At 41.8% G+C, this 21,945-nt stretch overlaps 1 protein-coding gene across 2 annotated transcripts in view; it reads left to right on the forward strand.

The window, feature by feature from the left end:
- SCUBE1 (signal peptide, CUB domain and EGF like domain containing 1) overlaps positions 1–21,945 on the forward strand; it is a 254,966-nt gene that overhangs the window by 212,608 nt on the left and 20,413 nt on the right. For both annotated transcript variants that reach the window (XM_030041173.2, XM_030041174.2), the window contains 6 exons: positions 7,471–7,587; positions 12,144–12,266; positions 15,688–15,807; positions 17,446–17,538; positions 19,080–19,196; positions 21,558–21,716. In XM_030041173.2, the coding sequence (XP_029897033.1) occupies positions 7,471–7,587; positions 12,144–12,266; positions 15,688–15,807; positions 17,446–17,538; positions 19,080–19,196; positions 21,558–21,716 (729 nt within the window). The remainder of the gene's footprint in view (positions 1–7,470; positions 7,588–12,143; positions 12,267–15,687; positions 15,808–17,445; positions 17,539–19,079; positions 19,197–21,557; positions 21,717–21,945) is intronic.

Raw genomic sequence — 21,945 nt, forward strand, 5'->3', positions numbered from 1 at the left:
AACTAGATTAGCTGTAATTTGCTACAAGCAAATTTCTGTTCCTGAACTGAACTGTGGCAGCATGTTTAAATAATGCATGGACCAGTGATCTTACCTGTATTAGAGTGAGTAGGAACCAAAGAGTCTGCAGAATTTGTCGCTGGCCGCTACTGTGTGCCTATCCCTGAAGCTGAGTAATAGTCATTTCATTTTGTACTGCTAAGTCCTTGAAATACCTCCTCTGTGGGATGCTTATGTAATAAGTCACAGGTTTCTAATTATTTATTGCTTCTGTCTCGAGTATATTTTGCAGGTTTCTTTTGCAGTTTATATACATTTATTTGTTTTACTACCACTTTGCATTCTAAGAACAAATCATCTCTAATAAAAAGCACATTTCCTTGCGAGCAGAATCAATTTCCTTCAGAAGGCTTTCATTCCGTGATTAGTGTGTTACATTTGGTCTTCACTAATCACATAGTTAACTGTGAGCAATAAAGTTCTTAAATAAATAAGTGCTCTGGTCCAAGTCAACATTAGTCATAATGGACAGTTTCCCACTTAAATTTCTGAAATACAAGATGTGACTGTGCTACTTAGGCACTTACATTCCCAGTAAAAGTATAGCAGTTAATGCCAGATCTGTTTTTTCTGCAGGTCATTAGTATGTTATCAACAACTAAGTCTTAGCAACAAGTTGACTTGATTGCAAGTCAGCAATGCAGTGGTAAGTTTAAATGGGTGTGGTTTTTCAGTTACTTTTAAAGGTTTGGGGTTATGGCTTCCCCCCCCTCCCCTTTGTGTTAGCCTGCTCCAGAAGCACTCATTGGGAAGGTAATGAAGTAGAAGGTTTGTACATTACTACATCTTTGTGTGCTTCCTCTTCATTGGTTTTATTATTGTAGACTTTGAAACATAAGGAGAAGTTAGCTGTAAGCCATTCCTTCTGGTCAGTGTTGGATGTGTATTAGAGAGTTATGTTCTCAGATGGAGGATGCATTTTTACTAACTGTGAACAGGGGTAAGTCACTGTGGATCAGAAAACGTGAGATGTGGTGGAAAGCCCATCATATGGCTGCTGTAGCAAAATAATGCCTTTCCCAATACTGAATTTAAACCAGCATTTGTTGGAGAACGTAGCTTGAATCATGACTCCCCGTGGTCCAGCAACCACTCAGATTAAGATATGTGGTTTCCCTAATGTCCGTCAAATATTGTTGGAAACCATGCTGGCTAGGCTGTGAGGTGAACAACATTACATGGGTGGTATCAGTTCCCTGCAGAAATCAGAGGGGATGGGGGGAAGGCAGAAAATAACTTCCAGCCAAAATACATATAAAAAAGCATTAGTGTTTATTTTAAAAACATCATGTAACACTTCTTTAGAGTTTCTATGTATGTGTGCTTAATGAATGAGAAAAAGGCTCTGTTTCTTAGAGGAGCCGATGACTTGGAAGCTGAGAAATGCGAACACAAAATGTTCTGACTAGCCTTGAGTTTGGCTTGTGTGCACGATCAGTTGAGTGGGGTACTTCACACTGAGTCCACGTTTGGCTTGGGGGTTAAAAATAAACCAAGGGTGTGTGAGACAGACAAAATAAAACTACGTATTGTGGACTTCTGCCTTAGGAGAATGTGGCCGCGTTAGGAGATAGCTCCACTGTGCTGAGCAGTGGCTTTGCTGTGCACAGCGCGGTGGGGCACCTGGATATCCCTTCCAGCCTGGGGCTCAAACACTACCAACACATGAATCTGAAAACCACAGATTCCTTTCTCTGTATGTTCTTCACAGCATCCTGGGCAGCAGTTACACGATATATGTATAAATCTTTGCTGCCATAATGAAGGTATACTTAATCTTACTGGGAGGGCTGGGAAGTCATGACTGTGATAGCACCTCAAAGTGTTACTGTAATATTGTGACCATTTTTGACGGAAGTGATCTACCAGCATTCAGGGTGTCATGAGTCACTTCTACTGATGAAGGAATTGATAGCAGAGATAGATATTTCCTTTTCTTTGTGTTTTACTTTCTATTTCTAAGCAAAAAGTACATATTTTCTATTTTATTTCTATTTGAAATAGTATATTTACATTTAATGTACATATTTTGCCTATATGCAGTGACCTACTACTTTATGTCTTGCCTCACTGAACACAGACAAACCAAATATAAGATGGGTTCTTTGCTTACAGTGTCCAGAATTGTTACAGTCTGCACTTTGTCCCAAATCCCTGTTATAGCTTTTATTGATTGCCTTTGAGCCCCTCCTGTCTTGTTCTCTGTAGCACAAATAGCACCATCGAATAACAGTGATCTCCCCTTGCCATGTTTATTTTCAGACCACATGAAAAATACTCCAAGCAGCAAGACCAAACTCTTATTCAAGCATCATATGTGGCCTGTGTTTTAGAGCAAGGCTCCCAGTTTCATAAATTAACCTAGCTGCTTAATGTATGTCTTGGAGAAAAGCTGTCGTGATTACCACTAGTTTTCTCTAACTAATTTCTTCACTTGTTATTAATATTAACAAACAAAATTATATTAAGGAAGAGAGAGAGGGGGAAGTCCTTATTTTTGCAGTAAAGTTTTAATGTGGGATTGGGCAAACTGGGCATTGAATTGTTCAGTTCTATAACCACAACCCCCAAATCGCACGTGTACCTCTGTGCAAGTGAATTTTGCATGTACGTTCTGTCAGGGAGTCATAGCAGTTTCTACATCAGTTTGCAGTCATCAAAACATCTATAAATCCAGTGCTATTTGCCAGCCTCACCTGTGTATGTTTAGTGTTGAGCTGCTTGCTTGCAATGCTAATGCTTTTTGGAAATGTCCTGCTTTACACTTTGATTTCCTGATCGTTGGTTTCTTTTAATTACTCTGAAATTTCTTTTAGAGAAGAAAGCAATGACAATCAAGAATACAGGGGACTGCATTTGAGGACTAGAAACAGAGTACAGAAAGGAGCCTTTCACTCCAGGGCTGCTGGTAGGAATCCAGCTCAGGTTCAGACTTCGCAAAAATCATTACTGTGTGATGGCTTCTTGGTGCCCTGTACTCTACATCCACAAATGAGTCAGTGTCCACATCGCACAAACCACTAGAACAATCGGTGCTACTGTAATTGGGCCTACTGGCAGAATCAGTGGAAAGGGCAGGGACTTGACTGAGCATGGAAAATGAGCTGCTTTCTCCCTGCTCCCTCAGGTCACCTTTGAGAGACATCTGTGTGAGGAAACTTAGAAGAAATTTGATCTGTGGTAGCTGCCTTCTGGAGATAGATGGAAGACTTTACTTTCTAGTACTGACAATCCGACACCCACTAGCAAACATTACATTCAAGAAAAAGAAAGATCATGATGGGATCGTTCAATGTGTGAAAGCATGAACTAAAAAAAATATGCTCGGTATGATTGAAAAATAAACAATAAAATCCAAATGCTGACTAGAAATAATAGGAACAGAGCCAAACAAATATTATCAGGCATGACCACCGTTGGCAGCGATTGCTTCCCTCAAAAACACAGGGAAATCCTGCTCTTTTATTAAACCATTGAACAATCTCTTCGAGTTGAATCCTTTCTAGGCAAAAATAAAGGAGTGATTCCACTGTTCGCACATTCTCTTTGGAGAGGAGAACATGGATTGATAGAAGAGATGCCGGACTTCATTCAGCCTGAGATGATGCCTTGATGTCACGGAAACAGCGACCGGCGGGAGAGCTCTCAGCAGCGCAGGACGCCGTAAAGAGAGTGCCTTCAGAGGGGCTGGGGCTGCCAGCCCGCAGGTGGATCCGTGGGGGAGGTTGGGAGGGACCCCTGGAGGTCTTCTGCTCCGGCCCCCGGGCTCGGCACTTCCACTGCGTCGCCTGCTGTGGAGCAGGGAGGTCCTCATCTTGGAATTCATCTGGTACCATGAGTAATCCTAAAAAAAACTGCCGCTGGCAGGAAACTAATCGTGCACTACCGGAGGTTAATTTAGCCCCATAGTTCCTGTAAGCTTCAGACAGTTAAGCTGTGAAGATGTCTCTTAATATGCTGAAATGACACAATTGCATATGCTGATTACAGTGGTGAATGTGATATGAATTTTTGACTAAGTGAAAGGAAAAAGAATGTGTTTGATGTCAAATAAGTGCATTAGCAAATCTGAAATGTTCTGAGACAGCTTGGACTGTTTGTGAATTCATGCCAAATTCAACTAAAAATAGAATAGAAACTTCAACCTCGAGTTTAAGTTTTCCACTGCAGTTCCTCGAAAACAAAACATTTTGACTGTTCATGTTAAAACAGTTCAAAAACTTAATTTAAATAACTTTAAATCGTGTTAAGAGTGCCTCAGACCCAGAAAGTTAATTCCTCAGTATTTATTTTGGTGTGTGGAAGGGGGGAAATTCAGAGGAACCCAATACAAAAATCCGTGTGTTTTTGCGTGTGTACATGTGCTGGGCGGGGGAGCGTTGACCACAAAACGGAAAGAGAAATTATTTGTTCTCGGTTCTTTAGCTGTAACCTGCCACATCTCTGCTTTTGTACTTTTGGGCTTCTCTTCAGTAGATAATGCTACCGGATTGTGTAGTGTTGTTTGTACAGAGGAGACAAGATTTAGACACCTACGTTCGCTGACAGTTGCGTGGTAAGCGGGATTTGAAACCCAGGGCTGTGAAGGTGAAACCAGGGGTAACTCCCTGCTCCTCAGCCTCCTACGAGATAAACCTCTGTCGTGAGGGTGGTGGGAAATAAGCACATCCTTTCAGGGTAAATATGGAGAAGTATTGTGGAGCACCACAAAGGTGTGAGGGCCAACTTCAAAGTTTCTGGTAGCGAGGGGATAACAGGGCCCAGAGCACACATTTCAGGGTTTTTAAAAAAAAAAAGGCGAGAGGATTTCAGCATCCTGTATCGCACCGCTGGGTTTTTTTAGTGAAGAGTATGTGGTGCATATTTTTCCCTTTTCTATGACGAGTGCTGAATTCCTCAGGGGACTGGTGATTCTGCAGACAGGCGCTGCGGAAAGCTGGGTCCCTCGGGCAGCGCCTGGCTCTGCCTTCCACAGGCGAGGAGGAGAGGGGCCGAGGGGCTGGCGTTAAGCGAGGAAAAATCTGCACGGAGGCTTTCCATGTTTGATCAGCCAAAGCAAGATGCTGAATTCAGCAGAGGTTGAATTTATGAGAACAGCAGCAGGAGGTGGGATGAGGGGTTTAAATGGCGAAAACACTTTTAATAGCGGTCTTTGTATTATAATAAAAGTGTTTGTTTCAGCATCTCTGCCAGCCAGTGTAAGCAATATAAGTTTATGAGTAGCTGATACTTCATGTAATAGAAATGCATTTGTCCATCGTGAGTGCCTGTTACTTGGCAAGCAGATGACTGGTCATATTGTTAGGCAGACTGTTGTTTCCACAGGCAAAGAGGGACGTGCCTTCTTCTTAATGTGAAGAAAAACTTGTAAAGGCCTAAGCCATAATGTGTAACAACACAAAGCGGTATGTGTGAAAGCAACGCGTAAACCCCATTGACTAAACTAGTACAGGATAAGATCACTATTGAGAAATATGAAATAATTAGTTTTGAAAAAGAGCCTTCCAAGGTAAGTCAGAGGCCAGAAAATGAACTGCTTTTGTAAATTTCCTGCAATACCATATAGAGAACAAGGTTACCCATGAATGAAACCATGATGTATGATTTTTGCTTCTTATGCATTAAAAATCCTTTAAAACTATAACTGGAGTGTTCATTCCCAAATGATTTTACTTTATGTATTTATTTAGAGAAAACTGAAACAGTTTGCCATTTATGTGTATTCAAAAGCTGCATATTTCCAAGACTATAAAGGAAACCTTAAAAAGAAATTACTTTCAGAAATCAAATAATGATATTTTAAAATGCATAGGAAAATGCATTAAAAATTAAATAGATGTAAAAAAGATAAAATCTCAGTTGTCCTTTTTTTGCTACTTGATCATAACAAGGGATTGTGGTGCACGCATAAAAACCGGATAGCGTAGATTTTTGTTTATCATGTGTATTTCATTTTATGTTACGCATTTGCCTGAACAGTTGCTTTCCACGTTGTGAATTCTCTTTTGCGTGAATGTTTTGAAACACTTAAAATTGGAGATCATATAAAATATAGCTGTTTGCAGCATTCTAAATTCTGTGCATAAACTCTCACACAGATTTTGGGTTTGTGTACACATACACAAAGTCTTAATTTTATAGTTCTTGAAGTTAAGTATTTGCATTTATAATAGGATGAGACCTAGAATGTTTCATTAAACATCAAAACTATATAAATAATACTTGGATATAGGAACTGGGTAGCATACCCTTAAGTATTGGTGAGTTTTCAAGTTTTTTCAAGCACCCACAGCTTTCTAAGCATGTACAATATGAAAGTCCAAGTTATATATAGTAATGGTGTTGCACAGGTTATGTTCTTAATAAGCAACTCTAGAAAGTGTGCGAGCTATTAGAGGAATACTATTCCATTCATTTATACCTCAGGAATATTGGAGGAATGAGATTTGTTGAAATTACTACTCTCAAATAATGTCATTGTATTAATTTCTCTGACCTTTTAACAGAAAAATTAATCACTGAAGAGGATTTTTTTAAAAACAATTGTCTGAGGATAAAATTCACTCAAAAGTGTTGTTATTTTGCACACATTGCTATTCAAGGTACCTTCAATGTAATGGTTTTCAGCAAGTCCCTTCCATCGTGACTGCTGTCAAATAAACTTTACATCACCCTGCTCAGCAAAACCTTTGTACTACCTTCGAAACAATGTGCTGTTAATTGCTTGCTTTATAGGCTGGTGGATGGAAGAGACTGTGTAAATAAGGGTTTCACATTAGTGAGCAGTGATAATTGGAGATGCCTGACTTTTTTAAGGGGAAGAGGTCAAATTTTCTTGAATTAGCTAGAATGTGGACCTTGGACTAAGATTTCCTGTGTCCTAGGTGCAGCCTGTCTGTTCCTGATACTGACTTACTCTCGGGCAGTGTTTTCCTTACTCCCTTGTAGCTGTGCAACAGTCTGTACAGTCTTGCGTAGGCAGAGCAGAAGTCTGCGAGTGACTCCCTGTCCTGGTGGGCAAGATCTCAGAGGAATAGTCAATGAAAGAGGGAATGACTTGATTCAACCCGAAACTTTTTTCCATTGTGCCACTGACCCCCACAAACCTTCATACCTCCACAGCCCTGCTGGGTAGATGTAATCAGAAGTTAAAGGTTGCCATCTAATGGTGAACATATATAATACAGTCTTCATGTTTTCTCTTAAATCATCTCTTCTTGGCTTTCTCTATGTACCTGCATGTCCTTTCTTTATAAGGCACTAGAGGGATGAGAATGAAATTTTCCTCAGATTTTACTTGGGATGATACCTGATACTTTATCAGTAACAAGATGTTGCAACTGAATGTGAAATTCCAGCCATTCAGTTTAACTGAATTCTAATTTCTTAATGCTTTTTCTATGAATTCAGATATAGATGAGTGTTCCTTCGAAAGGACCTGTGATCACACCTGCATCAACTACCCTGGAAGCTTTGAATGTCTCTGCCATAAAGGCTACACCTTGTATGGACTGACGCACTGTGGAGGTTTGGAAACTAAGTTTTGCTTATCTATTTGTTTGTTTGCTTTGTGACCTGTTTACTGAGCCACACCTTCTTTTAGCTGAAGGTTTTAGAACTGAAGACGATAAACCAATAAAGTTAAAATGAAGTTAAAATAAAGCTAAAATAGCATGAGCTAGGTATGACTAAAATTTGAGCATCTCAGATTTGTTGAAGCGTTCCCAGAAGAACATAAATAAAAAGCAATGGCCACAACATTTTTGTGACAGTGGTACATATCAGCCTCAGTATAGACCAGGAGCCTGCAGCTGTGACGCTTGCATCCACTGCTGCATGGATGCAGCCGTTCTTCCACCACCATCGCGAAGCAGCCTCATGGCTGGGGTTCCTCGCACTCTACAGGGTAAGCCTCCTTATAGAGTTTACAAGCACAGAGTACCAGTCGGTACTTCCACAGGACTGAGGTTAGTCACAACTGTATTTACAGGAGAAAGGCTTCAAATGATGGGCAACAAAGAGAATAGGAGAAGGATGTCAGTTTTGCGAAGTTTACAAATTTTGGCTCTGTTGGTATTTGTCCTGACCAGTCTGTGACATAAACTGCCTGTGAAACTCATAGTGGAAGGCTGTGGGGTACCTTCTTCCCACCTTCTGTGGAGCTACTTCAGCTCTTCAACCTTTTTGGCGTAACTGGAAAGAAGTAGTTCTGTAACGTTTGGTTTTCCAGGAGAGGGATATTTAAGTGCATCACAGGGCAGTATTACCACAATGACCAAATTAGAGGTTCAACTTCTACTTGATCAAGGCAGGAGAATTTCAGAGCACTCTAAGTCCAATGTTTGCTAGGGGTATCACAGTATGAGACTGCCTGCCACCGGCCTAGCTAACACCCCCGGGTACCACTGTGGACTCCTGCCTGAACGTTTAATAAGTGGGGTAGGTTTTGATTGTGTTCAGAACAGAACACAGGTCAAAGGAGAGCAAAGGGTTTTTTTGAGGGATTTGTTAAGTGTATTAAGTCCAAATTATGCTTTTAATCAACCAGGTCAGCATTACACAAACAGAAGTGGAAAGAGGAAATTATAATAAAACCTGAAAGCCCTGAATCTAAATTACTTGTTAGAAAATACTGACACAAAATAAACTCTCCGTGCTACTTTTAAATGTAAAAACTAAATGGTTTTGTTTAGTTAAAATATGGCTAATAGTTGATTATTTAATTATTCAAGAGACAAACTAAAGCTTGCATCATACTATAAACAAAGCCCTGACTTTAAATCCACATAAGCCATGTATTCAGGCCAGGTTCTGATCTGAGTCAAACTTAGCCCAGGGAAAGCACGCTAGAGGAATTTCTGAGAACAGTGTTGGGCCATAATGGCTCTTAATTTGTGGAGCAGGCATTGTGGTGCATATTATATGCAAGAGTTATCCTCTATGTATTCCTAAGTAAATCGTGCTACAGACTGAGCCAAAAAGATACAGTTAAAAGCTGGTTTAAATGTTGGTTTGTTCCCATGTGGTTCGGTTTGTGCCATGCAAACTGATGTAGCAGAAACAGATGCTAGCTCCTCACTTCTGTCTGAGTGCTGAGTTCACCTGATTTTGTAGGGTTAACGTGAGACACTGCTAATGATATCGCTGCCTGGCTTATCTCTGGGAGAAAGGCGTAGGAGGTGTATGCTGGTATCTCTTGTATAGAGCAGGATAAGTAATGGATTCACTGTACGGTAGAGGCAGGCAGGAAGAGAGATAGGAGTCCATCTAAGGAAAGCGTTTGGAAGAAGACTCCACATGAGGGCAGTTCTGAAAGCAAAGTCAGTGTCTGAAAGTTTTGGGGACCTATGCTATGGAGGGATCAGTAGAGAGACTGATCTTCAGTATCACTGTTAATTCCTTAATGACTTAATGTATGTATTAATTTAGGGAAAGCCTCGAAGTTTGGGGTTCAGCCTCAGTCTTTAAATAATCTTCAGCCTCTGTTCAGCTTCAGTCTTTTAAATAAGACTGAAGTAGGACCAAAACTCTAACTGGAAATACTCAGTGCTGAACTTTGGGCACAAACATAACCAGATCCGAACCTCCTGCTTTTTTCCATAATGGACAGATCCAAAATCACAGCTCTGACTCCAGACTTTTCCAGCCCTGAGCTTTGCCGCTCAGGCCTATCATTAGTTTTAGTCAGCCCCTGGAGAGTGATGTTTACAGTGGAACAAATAACTTACCCTGGCTGCCATCCATGTGGCACTGAGCAGAAGTCAAAACTAGGGAGAATTAATGAGAACCTTCAAAAAGATTTGGTGCAGGCTTGCCTCTTAGTAAGCTTTCTCTCCATCTTGCTTCCCTTCTACTAGTAATAACAAACCACGTGGCAACGTCCTTGTTCTGGGCCTTCCATGCTGAAGGACAACCTTTGTTGCTCTCTCTGGGATCCTTTTCATGTCATCTCTTGAAATAAAAATCGTGTGTCATAAGGGAACCTTTTAGAAGGACAGTGCTAGCGCTTACACCACCTGTTTATGTAAAGCCCTACTTGCAGTATATATTGGCTCGTTAAGTGGCATTAGGAAAGTCAGTAGAATCTGCGGGACTGTTCAATGCCTCTGGGAATTCGGCTGCTTCTTCAGGAGCTTGGTTCTGGGCTGAGGTACTTGACAGCAAGAGCTCAGGTTTGAACAGTTCAGCCAGAGCTCAGTGCCAGGAGCACTGTGGACTAAGTGTGTGTTTCGAAGTATGGGTTCACGTGTAGATACCACTCAGCATAAGCCTGACCACTGTGTACAAAATTGTCCCAGAAAAAGCTTTTTCTGGGACTATCTCCCTTGTCAGTGTTTGGAATTGCTGACCCAGGACCTCCAGAGGTGCTGACTGACCCAAATCATAACATTGTCCAGAAACATGCCTGTTGTATTAGGGTCTCTTTCTCAGTTTCTTTTATGCATGTACTCCATGTTTTCCAGATTTTTGCTTAACCACACAGGCTAAAATCTTGCATCAGAAAAAGAAAGCTTCTGTCTGGATTCCAGCAGCTGCCCTAGCAAATACTCCGATGTTCCCATCAAGTTCCCCAAGATGCCAGAGGAAAACTTGGCTAATATGCGTGGGCCTGCATTTGTTAACCAGTGCAGGGCCTATGTGTGCGCTTCAGCCAGTCCCTCGTCATCCCACCGCCTACCTGTACCTCACCCTCTGGCTTCAGGTGGGCTCACTGGGCTTCAAAACTGGGGCCTGGGGAGCACGGGCTTGAACTCGGACTGTGTTCCTGCAGACCAGGCGGATTCAGGCAGCGCCAAGCCCGTGGCAATCGGAGTGCAAGCCTGGGCTCAGGCGTGGTTCGGAAAGGCGGTCAGGCGCTCAGCCCGTGAGCGTTTATGGCCAGACCTCCCTTGGAAGCACGTTAAGTGACAGTTTTCCTTCTGCAGTTACATTTTGAGGCCTATCGTTAAGCCAGAGTATTAGCAATTCAGTGTATTTCGTGTCGATTTGGCGTCATTCTAGCTCATTTGAGCATATGTCAAGTGGCACAACCTATGTGCCTTGTAAAAGTCTATTACAGTAATGCTGCTGTTTCAGCAAGCAGATGGGTAGCTGCGTCCAAAGGGCAGAAACCGCTTCTTGTTGTTGAGGTTAGTGCAGTGCCTGAAATAACTGGGCTGTGGTTCATAACAAGGGCTTTTAGGTTATAGCTATACTAGTAAATTAAAGAGTCTGGAGCAGCAGTGTGCAGCTGGCGGTTCACAGGTGCCGTATGACAGTTTTGGCCTGTGCCGTCTGGAGCGCCTGAGCGCGACGCCGAGGTGAGTACACGGCAGCACAACTGCCGAGCGTGACGGATACGCATCCTCTCTGCTCGTGGGTGGCGAGGAGACGAGGGGTCAGCTGTGTTGGCGCAAGCATGTAAATGCTGATTGCGTAGAGCAAAAAGGATATACCTCATATTGGCCAAATGCTTTTCTAATGTATCAACAATTGAAAGCGTTTATGTGGAATATCAGTGATAACGTATCCTGTAATTGCTTTGCCTTCATGCAAGCTTTTACCGTTCATTTTTATTTGAGGAGTAGAAGACTGAATAAACTACGCTTCAGCTGCTAGGTTCCTATCGAATATATAGTTTCCTCCTTCATCTGAATCATTTCTAAAAGCAAACTCTGTGAATCACTGTGGAGAATTTATCTCCCTGTTATGCAAAAGTGATCTAATCTCACAGATGTTTATGCCTTTGACATTTTTCCGTATAATGTAATGTACATTATTGTCCAGATGCTGCAGACACTTTCAAGCATGTTTTGTGTCTTGTGAGTACTTCCAAGAATTTCAGCGTAACTAGTCCTGGCAAGTAAATTGTATTGTATGCATAAATCCTTGAAAGAGTAGGAGCTATGCATGTGTCTAAGGACAAACACATGCAATATGCACTAAAATTGTTTGACATGAGTATTGTCTGCATTTATATATCTTTGTATAGACTTAAATATAAAAGATATAGTAGAAACATACCCTTATGCACATATCTTAGTGCACAGTTATACATGTGTATATATGGTTAATACACTTCTCAACTTTAATTACATTTTTAGATATTGATGAATGCAGCATCAGCAATGGTAGCTGTGACTATGGGTGTCTTAATACAATGGGGAGCTATGAGTGTGTCTGTCCGCCTGGAAAGAAACTGCACTGGAATAAAAAGGACTGCATTGGTAAGTGTGGGAGGCTGACTCAGAGGTGACTGTGGTGATGGTCCTGTTCTCCAGGAGGGTGAACAAGCCCGTGGTTTTGTCTGAGGGACGCTGCGTTTTCATAATATAGGTCCCCAAATTCATTTTATAAACTCAGATGACACCTGATTGTAGGGGGTCCGTGGGGTAGGATGTAACTGCAGGTGGATTATAGAATGGGCAATGTGTTGGGTTTTATTTGTGTTAATTTTTTTTTTTTAATTTTACAAGTCCGTTCACACAAATCTAAGTCTTATTATTACTATTGTATTTATTTTATACTTTTGTCCTTAATTTGTCATTTGTCCATCTCTATAACCTCAGCTATAACTCTATTTCCCTCTAAGACTAATTTAGACTATTCAAAATACTTAACTGTTTACAGGTAGGACATGGTATTCAGGTTAATATCTACATTCACAGCACTATATCCCAATTTTTCAAGTTATATCTCAAGTATCCTACTTAGTACAGAGTACTGACAATAGCTATGTCAAAAGTATTAACCGCAATGAGCACAAATCCTGAAACCACTAAAATTATGAAACTTGCTGCTAGTGCCACTTTGTGGCAGGTCTGAATTTCTGTATCCTTTAAGTAGATGACATTTTTCCTGGGGTCTTATTTGAAGCACAGCAAATCTTGGCCATGGCTACAGCCATTCAAAGTATTTTCTGTGAGATTCTAATTTTGTTTTCACGTTTTTAATGGGAATGCCATACCTTAGGTCTTCCATAGTCAAATTTAGGTTGTGGGATTTTTGTTTGGGTTTGGTGGGTTTTTTAACCACGAATAGCTTCTCATAGATACATTTGGGGCTGTTGCCTAATACCTAACTGGGAGGAAGGCAGAACAAGAAAGGGGGGGACCTTACTTAAGGGAATCTCTGCATGTATTAAGGGAAAGCACTATAGTCTGGAGTAGAGAGCACCGCACTGGCCTCTTGCATGGTCAGGCAGTTGTGGCATTTTTTCACTTACATGGATACTGCAGTATGAAAAGCACTTTATAACCAGGGTGGGGTGGGGGGTGAGTATCTCAAGTTGGGTTTCAACCTTTGCCACTGACTTTCTTTCTAACCACAGCTACGTACTTCATTTTTCCTGCTCACCTTTACATATATACCTTCGCTGCTATATAGAGAACGAACTACTGTAGGAGTAAGAAATGGTTAACTCTGGTGTTCTAGTTTTCCACTAGGTCTCCCTTGCAATGTACCAGTTAGTCCTCTGGAAATGAGTTTGTAAATTAACAGCAGGGACTAAGATTTTTTTGAGGTCTGGTATATAGTTAGACCACAGAAGTTTTGTGCTATATTCCTTCTCAACCTACTAAGAATGCTGTTCCCTGGGTAAGAGCCTGTATTGGAAATATTTTCCTAGTTGTAAATTTCTCTTCATTATTTGTAATAGTCAGTTGGAAGATGGAAAATAGAGCACCCTTCGTTATTGATACACACTGTTTTATCTGATGAATTTAATGAGGCTTAAAATGAGTGTCATCTCCCTGCTGATCGCCTGCCTTTATTACCAACATTGTTTAGAGGAAACTGCATTCTACATTGTTATAAAAGCACAATAAAAAGGAGGAGAATGATATTTAGTGATCCTGAATGCCACATGATTTGGAGACATTTGCAGTAACAAAATCCTCTTTTGCTCAGCAATGACATGTTGCACTTGTGTTGTCTCCTCAGTCCAAAGAAATTTCTTTAAAAACATCACCAATGTAACATAAAAGACCTTAGGAGGGAGGTAAGTGGAGGATGATTATTCCCATATTTGAGATGTGAGCATCAGGCTTGTTTAATGTAAGTATACATTTATATTTAACCAGCAGTGGGGCCAGGAACATGAACCAGCTGGTGGCTGCTGGGACCCTTCTTCTGCACTCAAGCCAAGCCAGGCAAGGCTCATTCCAGCTGCTGCATTCAGATTGCCCTGTTTCATCTCAGCTTTTCTGGGCTCTTCCCAAACCCTGGCGGACCCAAACCAGTCTGGCTGCTGCAGCTCTGATCTCCCCCCTACCTTGGCGTGGTTCAGTAGTGAGCTGACAGGTAGGAAGAAGGACATTGGCAGTAGCACAGTTATCCATGAGCAAAACAAGAGTCAGCCAAGTCCCTCCTGTAAGGTGAGCATGTTTGGAAGAAGTAGCAAGGAACAGTCGGAGAAAAAGCGTATGTACCTGAACAGGTGTTTTTACAGGGCTGGAGCAAGAACTGCTCTCCAGACACCTGGCTGAGATTTAACCAGCTGACGCAGTGTGAACTGTCTGCTTGAAGAGGTGCCCGGCTGCAGTTGGTGGCAGTCGGTGCAGAGGTTAAGTCTCTGGGGGAAAGGAGGGAAGCAGTGAGGCTGCCTCAGCACAGGTAGTGATGGCACCTGCCAGCTGAGAGTGAACCTTGTCGTCTGTGTGCAGAAAGATGTACTTAAGTAACACTTCAGTCCCAAAAGATGTCAAATCAAAATAAGTGCAGGATTATAATTATCAGTGGCATACCATCAGCTCAGGGTGAAGCACAGAGACTGGTCCAACGATTCATAACAACTTTGTCATTTCAGCTAAAACACAAACAGTCCTTTACCTAAATACTAAGAGCACCTTGTGAGACCTGCAGGATACTCTGTCGTCGTCCTGCCATGAAGCCAAGAGGAGAAGCTGGGTGTTTCCACCGCACGAGCCGCAATGTGCCTCGTGCGGTGGGCGCTGATGAGAAATGGCCGATGTCTGTGTGTGTCACAGTGTCCCTTCTAGCATTCCTTGGATCATTTTGGCAGCAGCTGAAAGGACTGGTGGGACTGTCCGTCTCCATCCCAGCATGTCCTGCCTCGCCTCTGCCTGGCTGGGAAGTTTTCTACTAGAGAAGCTAGAGTATGAAGCTAAAATTAAAAAGTCTGAGAGTTTGAGAGAGAAGTGGAAAACACCATTTTAGCAGTCATCTAAATAAACAGATCTTTGTGAGGGTGACTCCTGTGCGTGGGGTGGTAGTTGGCCTGTTAAGCCAGAGAGCTGTGCCTCCAAAAGCGGGGAGAGAACATCTCAGGTCATTAGTATTATCTGTTGTTTCTGAGATCAAGATGTGCACGCAGAATTGTGCTCATACTTAGAGACACACCTGCCTTCTGGAGTGCAGGTCTGGACCTGAGCAGTCCCAAAGTGGACGATAGGAGGGGAAGACTGATCTAGAGTTTAGGTCTAAAACTGTGAAGGAGTTTCATTTTCAAGTCCTCAAGATCCAGATACTCTCTCCCTAATACGTGCTTGCTTCAGAAATGCCTGGGCCTGTGATTTTGCTCTGTTGCCACTTCTACCTTTCCTCACCACTGTATGCAAGTGGATGCACAAGGTTCTGCGTTGGGCAGCGTCTGATTTTTTTTCATTTCTCTGTTTTTTTTCTCCTCAGAGATGGTGAAATGTCTCCCAAATGCCAAACCAGCTCCCAAGGCTCAGCTAGTGTGTAGTAAGACAGGAGGCATAGAGAGCTGCTTCCTGTCATGCCCATCCAATACTCTTTTTGTTCCAGGTTTGTACAAAGTATTTGTCCTCCTAAGTCTAGAATGTGACTTGATGATTTTTCTCTGCTAACGTGTTCATGATTCTTGCATTCAGTTTTTGTTATGGACAGCTGTAAATGAGCAAAAACATACATCAAATTGGGCCAGACATGCACATCACAAAATACAAGAAAAGCTGATTGTTGGTTACATTAGAGGTCTCGCCCTTTGTTTAATTGGAGGTGTCCTTTGCGGGAGTGGGGAAATTCTAACAAAAACTTCAGAGACAGGTCTACCTTAACCAGGATGGTACAAAAAAAAATTTCTAATATACTGAATTGCCATGTCAAAAGTGAGGGAGAAAATGCACGGTTGATTTCAGTGAATTCCTGCTAATTTTTAGTACCATGTTTTTCAACTTGAGTCGAGTCCCCTGTGCCCATCCAGGCATCTGCTTAAAATGATGGACCCTGCATCACGGGCTGAAATACCCTGTAATTGTGCGATTGAGCAGGAGCAGAAACGAATCCCAAAGCGGAGGGTCCCCCTGAGAGGAACTCAGCTCGGCGAGCGCAGTCCGAGCCGGGGGCAGGAGGGGACGGGTGGGATACACTGGGAAATTTAATGCTGTGACTGCCACAGCACATGATCAAGCTCCCACGCCATCCAGGGCAGCGTAAAACTTCATCAGCTCAGCCATGGGCACTGTGGTGCAGAGGATGACCTAGCAACAGCTTTAAACCTGTCTTACTGTCTCATACAAAATGGATACAACTAAATCTGTCTCAGGAGGCTGTATGGCAAAAAGGATCTCTCAGTATTAGTTGCTGCAGTTGCTGAGTTTTGATAAATTTTGCTGGTAATAGTTCAGCTGAGTGTTATTTGTAGAAATTCAGGCATTTCATCTTCTTCACACACACACACACACACACACCTTTGTTGTTGTTGTTGTATCATTTGCTACAGGTAATTGTCATCTACAGAGTTTTGTAGGGCAGGTGGGGCGGGGGGATTGCTGCTGCTTTTCCATATATGTTCTGGTTCTGACACAGGATTATTTTCCACAAGAGTGTCTCTACTTTTCATGTTAGTCCTGGCATTATATGTGGTAGAGCTGTTCACACTTTATTTTCAGTTTAGCAGAGATTACTGGAACCATGCATTTATCTAATTTGTATGCACCAATACACAGTTTTATCTGTGCAATATGTAAACCCTGTTGTGGTTCTAAGTATGTTATTTTTTGTTTCTGCCAATAAATTCTGTCAGAGTCTGAAGCTAAAATTATTATGAAAGTACATGGTTTATTTTTTAAATTATAGAGATGATCAAAGCACAAGGACTCTGCCATGGACAAACACAAAATATTTTCTACTTGTGCACCATGGAATTATTTACAGCTAACCTCATGCCAAATTATTTATAAAATGTAACATTTCAGTGCTGGAAGAAATGAAACAACACATGTAGTCAACACTGTGAAGCAGTAGCCCTTGGCAAACTATTTCAGCCATTTAAAATCCAAGTTCAGCTCTTAAAATGTCTCCTTATTTAGCAGTATTAATAACTTTGTTCAAGCACCGAACGTTAATGCTTGGTGTGACGAGGGGAGCCGATGCTTTGCAAGGCTGTTGCCACATGTGCTGACTGTGAGTTCTGCCCCGCAGATTCAGAGAACAGCTACACGCTGAGCTGTGGCATTCCTGTCCAGCAAGGCAAGGCTCAGCAGAAACGCAATGCGACCCTGCCCAGCTGCGCAGGTAGGTGCTCTCCTGCTCGCCTGGTCCTTGGCGTCTAGGAGGTAGGTGATAGAGGTCCCCCAGACCATTTGGGAGTTGCAAGACGTACAGCTCTCAAGTTACACAAGGGCAGAATTAAGGTAGCCTGTGTTTCATCATGCACGCACTTGCTTTTCGGCAGCCTCTCCTTGGGGGCCGGAGCGTACTTAGTTGCCCTCCACTGTGGCATGGTGTTGGTAGGTCACTGTGGGAGTGGTGAAGGTTTGAGATATATTCAGTAAGGACATAGAGTAATTTATTTTCCGTAGTCCAGCAAGACAGTAGCGAGCATATCAAAATGGCATTTCTCCCCAGACTTGGAAGTGAGCCAGAGGGGCCCATCAGTAGCACAAGAGCAGAAGGCTACGGTGGGTCCCAGCCCTCACCTGCAAAGTCCTTCCTCAGGAGCACAGACCCTCCTACTGGGTATTCCCAATAAAAAGGTTATGAGGCTTTTATGAGCACATACTGTGTTTCATTCATCTTGTTCTCAGGAATGGCTGGATTATTTTTGCAGAGACATTTCAAAACGTGTCTTAAAGCTGATACTTGGCATAAAAGAAAAGTTCAGCTCAAAACTGTGAAGTCTGGCAAAACTAGCAGCAGCTGAAACAGCATCTAGCAGTGGGAAGTGCAAGCCCACCTTAGGTATCATTACCTGCTGTACTTCTCTCCAGTTTGCCAGTTTTCTAACTTTGTATTTCTTATATATTTGGAATGGGTTAGGAGGCGCGATGCTGCGGAGTGAGGTAACACGGCAGAGGATGTGTCTGCCTGTGGCGCAGGGGCAGGCTACCTCTGTAGTCCTGGTTCGGCAAGGCCCTCCCAAGGGAAGAGGGACCCACATTGCGGCGGTCCCCTGCGACCACCCTCCACCTGCTCCAGGTCCCGTGGGCAGCCCGCAGCGGCCGGCAGGCGACGGGCCAGGCCCAGCCTTTTCCACCATGGGCTTAGCAAGGAAGTCGGCCAGCAGCTACGTTTACTAAGCAGTGCATGGCTGCATAACAGCCTTTAAAGTCACAAGACATAACTGGCTTGGATTTAAAGCTGAAGAATAACGCTTGCAAGCCATAGACCACAGTCAAATAAAGATGTTTGCTTTGGATGGTTTTCAACTGCCAACAGCGTAGCTCCACTAAATTAATCTTATTCCTGGTTGGCGTTAGCAAGAGCAGAACTACAGCCAAGTAACATGGGAAGTCACAGACAGAGTCAGGAAAAAAAGGTAGGAATTAACCTTTTTCATAGTAAGAGACAAATTCACCCAAATTCCACCAAGATGTGCAGGCCTGCTGGAGGGGAAGTGTATGTGCAGAGCATGTGCAATACTAGCAAATTCATTGATCTTTATGGGCTCAAGAGTGAGTGCTTATGTGAAAAAATGAACTCATGGAAATGGATCGATCCGCTTGTACGCTGTCTTCTATGTCACAAGAAGACTTTTGAGTCTGTTTTTAAAAATAAGTTTCAGACTTCATTTCATCTGCATCCCAAATGATAGCTTTTTTACTTTATATCAACAGATTCATTAGCCCCTCCAATCAAGCAGAAAGCTCGTTTTAAAATTAAAGACGCAAAGTGCCATTTACGGCCTCGCAGCAAAGAAAAAACAAAAGATTCTGGGAAGCAAGCTGTTTTAGGTACGTGGTTTCTTCTAACGTGTAAACAGCATTCTAATTTTTTGTTTGTTTGCTTGCTTGCTTGTTTGCATATTTTGTTTTCACACTGCAGATGGAAAAAAAAAGTAATGGTTTTCATATTTGGATCTGAATTTAAGTTCAGGCCAAGGTTCACACTCTAGATGAACAGTGCCTTGGATCTAACAGTGCTGAAGTGTCACCAGCTGCTTTGAAAAATCTTTGTTCAAAAGTACATGAGTTTGGAATTAAGCTGATCCTTTTTCTGGCATTGGTAATGGCAGAAATATCCTGAGACAAAAAGCTATGACCAATGCAAAGTTAGATGAAACAATGTCAGTTTGGTTTGGTTTAGTTTTCCCAAATGAGGTTTATAAAAGAAAACAAAAGCTTTTATTTATTTGCTTTATGGTGGATTAATATCCCATTGCAGCAGCAAAGACAACCCCTAAGCGGGAAAGTTATAATCAAAATCTGATGTTACATAGCCTTAGATCTTTTGTTATGTTGGAGTGAGTAGTTATGATGTTAGAAAAAATATTCAGAAAATTTAGACATAATTACCAAAAATCTGAAATTAAAAAAAAGTTCATCTCAGGCTGAATCAAAGTAATCAAATGTTTTTAAAACTCAGTATGACTAGGTATGGGGTTTTATTATTAGTAGTTTTGAACATCACTTTTAAAGTTGAACAAAAAAGATTTTAAAAGTTATATGGATTTAACAGATCTTCATTACATTTATTTCTTGTCCTCCATCCCCTTGATATTATGACAGGGACAATTAAAGAGTGTTTGGCTGTTATTGCTGTGCATTTCCACAGCTTAAAATATTTGGAGTTCATTTAAATTTAATATTAACTCAAAATTTTCCAGATTTTAATACACAGTATTGATGTAATTGCAACAGCTCCTATTGTGGCTTAAAGCAATTTAGCAGCTTACAGCAAACGTCTGCTGGTGATATACTCTGTTGTGGATCTGTCTTACCACCACTTTTGCTAGTGAGTGAGGAGCCATATTTGAGCCCTGAACAGAGAAGAGTAAAAATAGCCATCCTAAAAAAATGCTAATGGTTTAAAGATTTTATTTTTAAAATTTAGACTCATATTTTATCTTTACCCTGCAATCTAGACATTTATCTCTCTAATTTTCCAAGTATAAGCTTAAAACAAGTCTCAGTTGTCAAGATGCTTACCTTGTCCTTATGTATTGTCTTCTTTTAATAAGATGTGATTATCAGACTCATTTTTAAAGTCATAGAAGTTGGGTTTTTTGGTCCATACAGTCACCACAGGAATGTATTTCTTGGAGGCGCTTTCTTGTCCTTTGCTTGCTTTGCTTTGTGTTCGTTATGTCATCTGAACTTCTGAGTCTAACAGAAAGATTATATCATACAACCACACACTGGTGGCTTGAGTGCTAGAAATTTCTCCCTGACCTGGAAGGTCCATTGCCTATCACAAAAAGGATGTTTTTCACATAGATTTCTTTATATAGGGAGAGAGTGCTTATGTGATTGTGTCCCAACAGGTTGTGGCCTTTCTCCTCAGTGGTTACACATAATTGATGAGGGCATTCAGTTCCTCTGGCTTGTGACAGGATGAGAGCAAATGGCCTCAAGTTGTGCCAGGGGAGGTTTAGATGGGATATTAGGAAAAGTTTCTTCACCAAAAGTGTTGTCAGGCATTGGAACAGGCTGCCCAGGGAAGTGGTTGAGTCACCATCCCTGGAGGTATTTAAAAGACGTATAGACATGGCACTTAGGGACATGGTTTAGTGGTGGAATTGGCAGTGTTAGGCTAACGGTTGGATTCGATGTTCTTAAGGGTCTTTTCCAACCTAAATGATTCTGTCATTCTATGATTTCCCCTCAGATAAAGCCTTCCAGTATATTTTCATAACCTCCCAATCAAAGGCTTTTAAAACCTTTATCATTGCTGAAAGGGTTGGAATACCAGGTGGTAGTTTCTAGAGGCCCAGGCCTGCTGCTCCCATGAATTTACAAAAATTGACTCTCTTGCTTTGTTTAACCATCAAATGACTGTATATAGTATTGCTGATCTTAACTAGTTTCTGTAAAGAGCTTTCTAATCCTTATGCAGAAGAGAGTCAGGCAATTACAGGCATGAAAGGTACCACTGTGCAGCTGAGCATCACCACACTGTATTTTTGCCTCCTGCGTTCACTAGGAAAATGAGCAAACCCAAAATTGCACAGAGAAGGTGGTGTCTAACAACGCATGTGAAATGTTATGAAGCCTGTCACTGCATTCATGATAACCCAGCTGAGATATTGCTTATTAGCCTGCCACTTGCTACTTTGCTACTTGATTTCTTTTCTATGTTGCTTCTCTTATACAAAGGAGGTCAATTCCCTTGTACAGACAACTGCCAGGTGACCTTTGTGAATCTCAAGTGCGATTCCTCCAAGAAAAAACGCCGAGGCCGCAAGTCACCATCAAAAGAAGTATCCCATATCACCGCAGAGTTTGAAGTGGAGATGAAGTCAGAAGAAGTCACAGGTTTGTGAAAGATCTGTCTGTGGAGAGAAATCAGAATTCAGTTCCTCGGTGTGTTAGAATCTCTTTGATGCTATTTCATCAAGCTGCCACACAAACCTTTTAGCACAAGCCTCATTCGACAGCCCTTCCAAACTCAAAGTTTCAGAGATTTAATTGAAAGGAATCAGGTATGAAATTAAGCCAAAGGAACAAAGATTGAACCTGCAGCAAAATTCCTTCAAAGCCTTGA

The sequence above is a fragment of the Aquila chrysaetos genome, chromosome 17 (genome assembly GCF_900496995.4).
Source record: "Aquila chrysaetos chrysaetos chromosome 17, bAquChr1.4, whole genome shotgun sequence".
Lineage (NCBI taxonomy): Eukaryota > Metazoa > Chordata > Aves > Accipitriformes > Accipitridae > Aquila > Aquila chrysaetos.